Genomic DNA, 12550 nt, shown 5'->3' on the forward strand with positions numbered 1-12550 from the left:
GGGGGGGAAGGGGAAGAGGGAGAAGAGGCAGATATAGGCGGATTCCTAATGAAATAAGGGCTACAATTGTGGACCATGTTGTCAATCACGGCCTCACCATGGAGGAGGCTGGTCGAAGGGTGCAACCCAATATTGGAAGAACTACTGTCAGTCAGCATCTAAACAACTGGAGGCCTCAGTTTAACATGAAGGTACATCTTACATTTGCAGAAAACATCCTGATTATCCTCAAGACGTCTGTAACAAAATATCCTGTGGACTGATGAGAAAAGGTGAATTTTGGAAGGCTGTTCTGTTCCATGAGAAGTAAGGACTCATCTGCAGATACTGGAAATGCTCGATTGTAGTTATTCGTGCCCAGATGTTACGTTTAGGGGACAATGACTTTTTCACACAGGGAGAGTTAGGTTTGGATAACCATTTCCCTTAATTATGTAAAACGTTTAATGCTAAAAATTCATGATTATGCCCCCCCCCCCAAAAAAACAACAACAAACAAACAAAAAAGCAAAGAGGGAAAATACTTTTTTCACAGCACTGATAAATCAATTTCAAACTTTTAAGCTTGAATTAAAAGAAACAACGCTTGTGCAGCTGCATACCTCTTTTTGTATAGATATTTTCTGACGCATTCCCGTCTTGGCGCCTTATGTCTGCTATACATGAATTCAAATATGAAAATGATGATGCAAATCATGTTCTCTGATAACCAGGAATTGGTTAATGGCAGATACACACCCTTCTGTCTCCTTCTACCCAGGGTTTCATCCACAAACGTGTTAGCTTGCAGGTGCTGTTGAGGCCTTACACGGAAGCCTAATTTGAAATGGTAAAGGGATGGGTTTTGAATTTGCAAGTCTTATACTCAACACCATGCATCCTCTTCTGCTTATCAAATTCATGGTCGCAGGTGGTGTGGTATCCCAGCTACCACACCCTAGACAGGTCAGCAGTTTCTCAAAGGGCTAACACAGACATTTCATTACATGAAAACTTAGGACATAAAAAAATGTAGGTTTACAATACCTAAAGGCAGTGAAAACAAAACAACACCCATGATCTGTAGACCTGTGAGAACCAAAAGGTTTTAAGTCTGGTTTTGAACGTATGCACAGATGTAATTGATCTCAGATCAGCAGACAGACAGCTCCACAGTAACTGAAAGCAGGCTCAGCAGACTGAGATGCGAGGCGAGAACAGTTACAAGATCTGAACCTGATGACCCGATAGGTCTTAAAGGTGATTCTATATTGCACTGAGAGCCACTGAAATGCCTTCAATACTGAGGTAACGTGGTCAGGTTTCCATGTACCTGTAAGGATTCTGGCTGCTGCATTTTGAATAAGCTGAAGACGTCCTACTGATGATCTGAGTCCTGCAAATAGAGCGTTGCTATAATTTCACCTACTTGATATGAACAAATGGACCAATATCTCTAAATTGGTTTATGAAAAGTGGCATCCCTGTGCAGAATGATGGACGCTAAGATTCACTGCTCAAACTTTCAAATAATGAGATCAGTGTACAGCTTATGATCAAAAACCAAGAGCTCAGCATTTACACTCACTCCAGTTTCTAGGTTTCTGCGTAATGTCAAAGCGGATAGCTACCTTTATCACCTGCTAAAAGGTTTGAAAATGATCAAAAACATTTTACCCCCTGCATACTTCTGATCGTGAAATGTTTTAAAAAGTGCTCTAATGTGGCCATCCCTCTACTGATGCATTCACTTTAGTTGCTCTGCAGGATGCAGTCAGCTGCTCAAAGACAAGCAAAGGACAGAACAGCAGGGAGAGCCTGCCAGCATCTGTTTAGACGAATTACAGTTTACAGGATGCCATCTATAATTAGAACAAGTGAATCGATGGCATTACAGCACTGGCACCTTGTAATAAGAGACGGTGGAGTCAGCAAAAATCAATTAGATGAAAAAAAGTGACATAAAGTGAAGGAGAAATACAGGAGGAGGGAAATAATTGGCCGAGGGATGGTAGGTATCATGTTATGCAGGCTCCTGCACCTCCCTCTCCACTGTTTTGACTCCTACTACCCTCTGCGTCTTTAGCACTTTTTTTTTTTTTACCTTCACATCCTCATGCGGAAACCACCTATTTGCTGTGAGGGACACACATGCACTGTGCGTCCTCGCTTTACTTTTTGCAAGCACTGTAAATGTTTTGTCTCTGTTCAGAATGCTTAAACGGAACAAACATTCCTCGTGCAGGCCTTGAATGTGGAAACATTTCAGCATATTTACACACCTAAATACTTCCTCTGTACCACACACACACACACACACACACACACACACAAGTGCAGCTGTAAGTGGATTTGCCATGGACGAAAAGGGATACGGTGAAACTCTAATGGGGGAGTGGATGATATGAATCAAATAACTGTGTGTACAGCGTCTGTTTTTCAGGCTGGGTTAAACTGTAAATACAGGTAAAAACATGTAAGGACATACTGGTCTTGACATTTCAATTGTCTGTTGTGTAGCTAACTTGCAAAGCAGCGTCTCACAAGATCACAAGACCATCTGGCATGTTGAGTTCTCTCTGCACAAGGGTAAAAGGAATATGCCAACAGATCTAGACAAACCAGAACTACATTAATCTGTGGGAAGGAGGACTTGGCAGGCAGATACCAATGACATGTTTTGGAAAGTGCAATAAAATGACCTGACAGACACACAAATTGTTAACCGCCTGCTGTCTATCACTTCCCTATTCATCACGGAGCTCTGTAGCAGTATGGCTTAATCTAAAACAAAACAACAAATCAAAACTTTTACAAGATACCAAAGTGCAATCAAAACTCCAACGTCAACAACACTGCATGTTACAAGCAGCACGTCTCGCGAGGCTGTTAAAAGAAACCGTATTATTAAAATGCAAATGAGCAGGAAATTACACATAAAACTCTGGACGGCAAAGTCGTGTTTTATCTTCAGTTTAATAGCATACAGCATCTTTTCATAAATACTTACGCGTTCTTCAACAAATACTGCCTAAAAATTAGCATCACCGAAAGTACAAAGTTGTCACGTGGATGTGAAATTTTGTTAGGCCGGTGCAGGAGGAGCCAACAGCAACTTGAAGCAAAGGTTAAGGCGAGTGAATATTAACATCAGAAACAGTCGTGACGGTTAGGCTCAGTGGCCTCTGTGGGGAAGTCAGGGAGTTCCCAATGAATCTGAGACGAGTCGAAACATATCTGTTAGATGAGCTGTGCACGCTTTAACACGTCTGTTAGGTGTGCAGGGCCTGGAATGACTGCCGCTTGATTAAATGGACTTGAGAAAGATATCAGAAAGCTGTTAGGGGTTAGGGGCAGTAGCCCTTTCATACCAAGAGCTGATTAAAGTTTAGAAATGCGTACGTCTTCAAAATATGACTAAGAGTGAAAAGACAGCTGAGCTATGACACTACCCTGTAAATTCGAAGAAGCACCGTAAAAGGCACGCAGGTTTTTCTGCAGCATTTAGAGTCTGATTGTCACTGAATACCTAAGACCTGTCTGACTTTCTCAAAACCTCACCCAAACAGGACCTTGGTTTATCATTTTAGTAGTCTTCCAAAGATTGGTACATAATAAATAGGCAGAAGAGTGAAATATTATGGACAGAGACTTAACTTTGACTATAACAAGCTTAACAGGCTGCTCCAACAGAAGGCACTAAGCACAACAGGAACACAAATACACACTTGTTTTTGGCACTTAATCAGAAAACCCCCCAAAGCAGAGGCACAACCAATACTGACTGTTGTCATATAAAAGTGCAGCTGGTGACAGAGCATAACCAGCAGTGGCGATAAGACCGAGGGGCTATCATCTCTAATAACATTACCCTCACCGGGTTCATAAAGGAGGACATGCATGACCTTATGCAAGCAGCAGGGTGCCTGTGTGAGTCACAATCTGTCCCACAAGCACTTGAATTTTAACAGAATTACTGCTAAAATTGAATTTAAAGTTGAACTGTGAGTTGCTTTTACTGGGTACTCTGTTTGGTATGTCCAAGGAGTCGGCTGAGAGGGAGCAGAGGAGACAAGATGGAGCCTAGAGTGACCCCCCCCCCCAAAAAAGATGACAGGAATGGAAAAATGGAAGCAAAAGAAAGTCACGTAGATTGTTTTGGTTTGCAGATATTACACTATTTGAGTCACTTAAAACCAAACAGAAGCCATCAGCATAAATGTGAAACCAAAAGCCAGTAAAAGAAACCCTGATCTCATTCCTTCTTCCCTGCTCTGCCAAACCTTACCTAGCTTAAAACAACCCACAAAGGTCAGCTTGTCTGAATTCAGACTATTAGATTACTCACTGCATAAATGCACTTGAGCAAGTAAAAGGAAGCTATACTCGGCTATAATTAGCCAACATCTATTTTTAAAAAAGGGAACACACCTTTGTATAAAACCCAGCAACAGGAGTTAGTGGCTTTTGTTTTTGCTGTTCTGATATAATACAAGAACATCCGCATTCAGGACTTAATCAGTTTGAAGCTGAGAGGGGGGTGGAGCATAAAGGCAGAGGCAGATGCCATTTTGGTTCAGGAATAACCGGCTCTGTTTCACTGAGCACTTACATACTATATTGTGTTAATACTGCTACCCTTTGATAGGATTCCTATACAGGTTAAAGTTACGCAATGCAAGAACATTCTCATCGACGTGCAGTTAAGGCTGAAAAGATAAATAACACTGTAGATACAGTTTATACACATAAAGAGTAGGGATGCACCGATCCGACTTTTCTTTGAGATATCTGCAGATACAGAGTATCGACAATAAATTATTAAGCTGCACTTGTCACGCAGAGGATTCATTTACTTATATGTAAAGTAACATGAAGCAAATAAACAACTCAGTTACTGAAATGAGACATAAAAACAGGGACTCCTGCCATCTAGGAAACTAAGCTGAATAAACATAAATATCTTTAAAAAAAAAGAAAAAAAAAAAAGAAGTATTTTAATATTGTATACAACTAATTTATGTGCAGCTGTTTCATTTCAGCTTCACGTCAAAGTCTCCACTGCATTTTCTCTCCTCTGCTCTTGTGTGGCGAAGGAGACAGACAGGCCAAGTGAAGAAGACGTTAACCGTATTGACCGCAATAAGCTCCTTAGAGCAAAATGTTCATGCGCACAGAAATAAACTGAGATATACACTGATCTGAAATCTTTGCCACAGATGCCCGATCCATCAGATCTGTGCATCCCCATTTAAACACTTAAATTTACCTGCAGTTATTACACTGGTAGGATCTTCAGTAGTCATTTAATATTTTCTAGTAGTCACATTTCAACAGTTTAAAAACAAAACAAAACAAGAAATACGATCTTATTATATATTATTACATATTATTCTGTTTTATAATATGATTGTCATCACACTGATTTACACTTCGGTCAGATTATGTGTTGAAGGGAGTATAAAGACAGTTTTGTTATTCATTCATTCTTCTTCAAACTGTGTTAGCAGGTAGAGCCACCCTCTGCCTTTGAATAGCTGTTTGTGTGCAGGTCTGCTGTTCAGGGGTTTCTGCAAGAAGAGCTGGGGTGATGTTGTTGCACAGATCAGAGTCTGCAATGGGGTCTGTGACACTGCTGCTCTGCTCAGTGGGCTGGCGAGGCAGTGCAGGAGGGGGGAATGACGGTGACTGGAGGATGTCCACGTAGCGCTGGCTAGGCTTGGTCTCCCTCTGCAACACTTTTCTCAGCAGTGGTTTCAATAGCCCAACAGTCACCTGAGTACTGTGGGGGTCTGTGAAAGGAGGAGTAGAAGAGGTTGAACTGGACGCCAGGAAAGACGAGGAGTGGGAGGGAGTGTTGGGAGAGGGGAGGTTTTTCAGGACCATGTTCAGGATGGTGGTGACGGTGAAATCCTCAGGGCAAAGTGTCCACAGCAAGTCCAGGTAGGGATCCAGGTCTCTGTGATGGGCCACCTCGCACAACAAAATAGTGAAAATCTCCTTGTTGAGCAGCGGACTCTGTTTACAGCACTTCTGGGCCACCTGGGTGACCCGATACCACTGCTTCTTGCTCATGAGGATCCGCAGAGCCTGTAGGATTGCGTTGGGTCTCCCACTCACCAGCAGCAGCTCCACCTCTAGGTCCTGCTGCTGGTCTCTGTCTGGGTTTAAGCTGGACAGAAGGTACAGTGCTCGTTTATATAGTGGCACGTTGCTTTCATTGCAGTCCCCTCCTCTCCCACTAGAAAAACTCCAAGAGGAAGCCGCCAGGCCCAGACCCAACCCCGTTGAGCCCTGCTCCTTCTGGGCGAGCTCGAGGAATCTGGGCAGCCAGCTGGGCTGGAAATGAAAAACTGACCTGCAGAGGAGCTCAAACACAGGCAAGGCAGCTGAGGAAGTGGTGGTTGTAGATTTTCCTTTACAGTTTGTAAAGTAATCGACCTTAAGGCTGCGATTGTGTTTTGGTCCCCCATTGGTTAATGACAGGGAGGCTACAGGGCTGGATGACAGACCAGCACTGAGAACAGTTTTCCATACATCAGGGGGAGCTCTGCTGGACAGAAATCCTTCACCGTTGTAGTGTAGCTGCAGAGCAGACTGCGCCGCCTTCCAACCCTCGGAGGGAAAGATGCTGAAGATGGAGTTGAGGTACAGCAGAGCCTCTTTATCCAGCTCAGGAGACGACAGAAGCCTCAATACTTCTTTCTCAACTAGACTCTCACACATTGCCTCCACCTCTTTAACACTACCCCTCACTAAAGTCCCCTTCACTTCCTCCAGCGAAACCAGAGCCTTGAGCTCGGCCTCAAGAGAACCCATTAGCTTGTCTTGCCCTGTGATACATCCACCTCCTCCATTCTGGGACAGCTGTGCTCCCTTTTGCTTGAAGCCTGCGCTGAGGTAGCTGAAGAGGATGGAGGCTAAAGAGATGGGAGCCTGGAATCTCCCCCCTTTCTTCAGCGAGTCCACGGTGAGCGGGGTGCTGCTCAGGCTCCTCTGCTGGTAGTATTTACAGGCCTCTTCAAAGACAGCTTCTACCAGGAGGGCTCCAGGATGAATACTCTCCACTGTACTGAAACCAGGAGACTTTATTCTGAAGTTGCAGTCTCTGGAGTCCGTCCCCCTGCTCACCACTACAAAAAGTCCAGTTTCTGAGAGTAGGTGAGGTGTACACATATCTGCCCTGTTTGTATATAATAATGCTTCACCCATCAGCACAATCTTTTCCAGCTCTCTGCCACAGTTCAAGTCTATCAGATGCAGGTTTTGCCCCATAATTAGTGCCAGGGTGTCCTCATACATACCAAGGCTAGTGTGAGTGCTGTAATTTACCAAACAGTTGTCTTCTAGTTTGTATACTTGCCGCAGGACCCCGTCTTTCTGCAGGAGACAGAGCCAGCCTGTGCTGAGCAGCAGGAGGAGGCCTCCACAGGCTGTGGGTGAGAAGCTGCAGATCTCAGGTGGCTCAAGAGGAGACAAATATCCTAAGCAATTGATTACCAGCTTCATAAAGTCGGACTCTTTAGCTGAAAGCTTTTTAAGGGGGGTGTTTTTACATGTGGTGCTGACTGTAAAGGAGTCATAGCGAGGGGACCAGGAGAGGAAGAATTTGGAGATGTTCAACAGCGGCTTCGACTTCAAGTCAGGAAGAAGGTGCACATATTCCCCTGAGCTGACCACAGTAAAGTCAGGATTATTGTGGAGGGCGATTTTCACCCCTCCCAAGCTGACAGCCGTCTCGTTCACCTCAAAGTCACGTCTGCAAACACAGTATCTCAACATATTCCTTGTGGCGCTGAGGACAGGGGAGCTTTCTGACGGCGGCCGCTCCTCGCACCAGATGATAAGATTAGAGCAAGCACAGACAGATACCACTTTAGCCCGGGGACTGTTGCACAACTGTGATGTCTGCAGGAGATGCCAGCCAGACTTGCACTCCTGGAACTTCCAAAACTCAACTTTCCCACTTTCATAAACCACTGCCACGACTGCTGCACCGCTGCTGCTGCTGCCGCCGTGATGCTCCAGATAGAAAATATCCACGATGGGCACGTTTACGCACAAATCCAGTTTCTTCTGGTTAGGAGCCAGCTGGGGTCTTTCATACTTGTCAAAAGTCACAAGACTGACCTTAGGCTTGCGGAGGACGACATGGATGTGACGTCCATCTGGGCTCATGCGAACACTGTTTATCTGCTCGTTGTTATTCAGACTGAGTATCTCTGTCAGCTCTTTACCGTGAGAAAAGTCCCCGAAATCTGACAGCTGCTTCAACACCAACCCCGCCATATTTCTCCGTTTCCACACCGAGCAGCAGCCCGTAAATACTTTGCCACAGCGTATTAACTAGCCTGCTAGCTTCTGTGGCACATAATCGGGGTCCAGAGTAGCTAACTGAATGGCATCCCGTTAATCTTCATCCTCAAGGTCCGTGCGTGGACAGGCGTCCTTCGACAGCCGTCGTCCCCGGTAACGCCATGTCTGTCGACGACAATGAAAGCAAACAGTTCGCTAAAACTGACCTCTGGGTAAGTTTTAATCGAGAAAGGCGCTCTACTCATTCCACTGCTATGCTAGCGCTCCCCTAACATCACGGGATTGTTAATTTCCGGATACTCGGGCTGTTTTGCATAAGAGGAGGAGCCACGGCTGCAAAGATCGTGAGCGAGCAGAAGGAAGAGCGACAGCAGAGCAAAAGCGATACATATAGTACAAGAAATGGTGACGAGATCCGGTACATACGTTTGGAAACTCTTCTTTAATATTACTGACAGCACTTAATTAAACTTATTAGAATGTGAAAGCTGGAACACGCAAACACAAAAACTGTGATACGTACTGCTTATGTCTATGGAATAAGAAGTGTAACTTTAGTTATTGTACTTGTTTCGTCTTATTTTGTTACGTTATGTTATACATATTGATATCACCTAGTAGCCTGTGCAGTCTTATAATATGACTTTACTCTGAATTTATTGTATTATTAATTCCTTCTATTAATCACTTCAATATTTTTATAACACAAGGGTGGGCAATTAATTTCCCCAAGTATCTATCTATCTATCTATCTATCTATCTATCTATCTATCTATCTATCTATCGATCGTAGTGATTGGACAGTACGTTTTTCTCACTAACTACAGCACTGGAAACATAGCTGGCAACTAAATTGAGCAGGGTTTGTGCACTAGTACAAACCCTGCACTCACCCAGTTCATTCTGTAGTCTTAGTCTTAGTGAATCATTTGCTTACTTTGTTGTTTGTATACCGGTACATGATTTGCAGGTACATCCATTTTCCCCCAATAGAGAAACAATGGAGTAACTTTGGAGCTTCAATAACAGTTCGATATTGTCTGAATAACATTCAGACAATGTTCAGTTTGGCCTGAAGTGTCACCTTGAGCAAGAGATTGAATTGCTTTCTGTTCCAGCTTGATAGCAGACTTTAACCTCTACCTTTGAAAGGTCAAGCAAATCAAAAGTACATGGCCCTTTGGAAATCAGTCCTTCCACAAGAAACATTATGAGAGAGACACAAATAGAAACTTGGTGGTAGATGTTTTTAAAAACTTTAATTTTTGAAAATAGGTGCAGACCTTTTAAGCATTTTTTTTTTCCGCAGATTTGACTGGTGCTTGTTTACATGCAATTATTATGCCCCAGTTTATTTAAACAATGCATCAAAATCACTATCCACATATGTGCGTGGGGGCATTTCAAGGTGGCTGTCAGGTGGTACAGCTTGCTCCTATAGGAGGTCTGTGGTTCCACATGTTGTTGCAGTGCATTAAGAAAAATAAGGGCAGGGAATTTGCTCAGCAACGCTGGTGCTGGAAATAGCTTAAACACACATGAAGAACGAATGCTTTTCTGCTTGGACGGCTTTCTTAAAAGGTTGTTTTTAAACCAGTACGATGTAACTATGGAAACCAATGTACCTCCATGGATCTGGTGGCAAGAGTCCATCTTTACTGGCACAAAGCGAGAAACTGCTCTAGCACATCCGTGTTCATTTTGGCAAAAGGGTGCGAAAAGCGACCGCCGGCCAATAAACAGTCTCACCAGAGTTCATACAAACCTGAGAAAGTGACTCACTTAAATCAGCATCCAAAGGCAGAGCCAGCTCGAATACCACGTGTGTGGTTGCAGGAGGATTTGAAAGGTGATGTTGGTCAGGCTTAGTGTCTGTAAACAAACAGCCTGGTAGGTATTTCAAAAACAGCTAACATAGCACACACAGGTAGAAAAAAACAATTTTGCCTTGGATAGAAAATACAGTTTATTACACTGGGAGTGAAAGGCTCAGCGGTGACTCAGTGGAAGTGAATGTCTGCAAGTTATTGAGGCCATGTTTACTGCCTTAGCAAATTTCAGGAGCTATCAAGTTAGCCCACTCTGAAGCTTTGCTGAAGCTTATCTTAGAAGCATTTTAGCGAGAAAAAAAAAAAATCTAAGAAGGTGCTGATTACAATAATTTCCTTGAGTGTTCAAGCAGCTCTAAATTTTGCTGCTTTTATTTTTATAAATTAGTCAAGTTGTCCACAGAGACAAAACATACACGCGGTCTCGAGTGAAGTCTCAGTATTGTGATAAAATGTGGGCTTCTATGATAAAATTAAGGCCTGTTGAGCTTGTCTGTGTTTGATAATATTAACCAAATCAACAGGAAACCTTGTGATACCAATAGCATAATTAAATCATGCTGAAACTTCCACTGCCTGCCCCTAAATTGAGCTATCTGTTGCACAATCATATTTATGAGATTTTACTCCAGGTCAGTCTTTGCTAAATTTTAAACCACTAGATAAAAGTTTTTGCTCTGGCATGTGCAGTAGTTCACCTGACATCCAGGAGGAGGCAGTATTGATCTTCAATCGCTGCACTTTGGTGACTTTAAAGTTCAGAGTACAAAATAATGAAAAGAATATCTGTGAAAAGTGCCCACTGAGGTATATAGATGATGTTTTTCTTATTCTCACTCTTACCCCGAGTGCACAAATGCACCGAATCTTACTCTAAAGCACGCCAGACAGCACTCGCTGTGTCTTTCAATTATTATCACATGTCTGCACAGAGCCAGCATCACAAGGCTGATGTCTTCTCTCGACCGCAGTTAGCTCAACCGGTCCCTTAAATCTCATGACTTTTATTGTTTCTATTTTACATCACTGCATCCAAGCAGTTCGAGCTTTCCAGTAAAACCTGCGGTAATCCTGATATGGCTGGATGAGAAACATGTTTTTTTAAATTAATTTTCCACCTACGTTTGACCACCCAGGTGATCCAAAACAACGATGTGTTAGTCACAAAAGCTGCATCTTTACACCATACTCAAATTCACATATTCTTCTGTTAGTGTCTGATATTACAAGGGGACAAAGTTTGAGGGAAAGTGTGATATTTGGCTTTTACCTCCTTGACCTAGCTGAAGAGTAACTCAGGGTCGCCTTTTCAAAGCTTTAAGCTCCTATAGGCTAACTCCGCTGTGCCAGAAACCACTTTAAAGGAGACAGGCTACCCATTAATAGTAGTCTGTGTGCCTGTGTATTTATGTCCTATTATGTCTCTGTGTCATTGCTGATAAAATATATGGATGCAGTATGTTATTGGAACAGTATATTTAAGCCTAGTCGCCTACAGACAGGCTTGCTTTGGACCAAAAGAAAAAAACCCGCCTTCTATTAGAGAGTGTGTTTAGTCTGCTGTGCTGTAGACAGGAAGATAAAGTGCTTGTCTGGAGACGCAAAGAGGGCTGGATGCAGAGGAGATTTCCTTTTTGAGTTATAAGGCTCAGAAAAGAAAGCCAGTGGCTACAAATGTTCGGTGCTCAGGGTACAGAACATGCCTGTCAGCTTCACTTCAGTGTAGATTTGGTTTCATTTGAGGTCAATTCAGGGGTAAAAATTGCCTGTGCAGGAGGGATATTTGTTGCCCTGCTTGGGCTTTGAGTGAGATGCGACTTCCGTGCATCTGTTTCAAATGAAAGTTGCAGCTGTCAGTCTCCTGTCTGCTGTGAGAACACGTGGATATTACTGTCAGTTTGCTCTGGCTGTTGAAAAGCTGTCATGTCCGCTGCCTCTCTGTCTCTCTTTAGTTAGCTTCACTGGGGAATGTTGTCTCGAGCTTCAGGGGTCTCTCACTGATTCTCCTCTGCGCTGACATGCAGCCCTGCTGTGGGAGATGAAGTCGTCCATCATTTTTTTAAAAACAAATATGCGCACAAATGATAATCAAGAATAAAGGGATCTAAATGCTGCTTGTCACATAGGATTGTGCGGAATATTAAACAAGAAGCTGAAATGTAAGGATTTTTGGTAGCATTACTAAAATATTTTAAGTTTTAATGCATTTGGAGAACTAGAAAATGTAATAACCGCTATAAATCTGTAAGAAAAATGTTCCTCATATGGATTTTTTTAAATAGTTGAGAGTAATTCTTTGCCTTGAAAGGCAAATCTTTTTCTATCTACAGCTTATTTTTCTCTCAGTTTTCAGCAGGATTACATTCAAATATCAGAGCACTTCCCAGCAGCTTCTTCTTCGTCTTCTTCTTTTGGCTACACCCTGC

The 12550-nt window shown here is 43.1% G+C and overlaps 1 protein-coding gene across 1 annotated transcript; it reads right to left on the minus strand.

The window, feature by feature from the left end:
• Positions 1-2936: 2936 nt before the first annotated feature.
• Positions 2937-8610, minus strand: LOC102309463 (HPS6 biogenesis of lysosomal organelles complex 2 subunit 3). Its single transcript, XM_005940639.3, has one exon. The coding sequence runs from the start codon at positions 8266-8268 to the stop codon at positions 5473-5475; it is 2796 nt and encodes a 931-aa protein (XP_005940701.1). The 5' UTR covers positions 8269-8610; the 3' UTR covers positions 2937-5472.
• Positions 8611-12550: the final 3940 nt, after the last annotated feature.

This window comes from Haplochromis burtoni, unplaced genomic scaffold (genome assembly GCF_018398535.1).
Source record: "Haplochromis burtoni strain Fernald_Lab_line unplaced genomic scaffold, NCSU_Asbu1 Contig_296, whole genome shotgun sequence".
NCBI lineage: Eukaryota > Metazoa > Chordata > Actinopteri > Cichliformes > Cichlidae > Haplochromis > Haplochromis burtoni.

Coding starts and splice junctions, on each gene's coding strand:
- LOC102309463 (XM_005940639.3), bottom strand. CDS start 8,268: ATGGCGGGGTTGGTGTTGAAGCAGCTGTCAGATTTCGGGGACTTTTCT.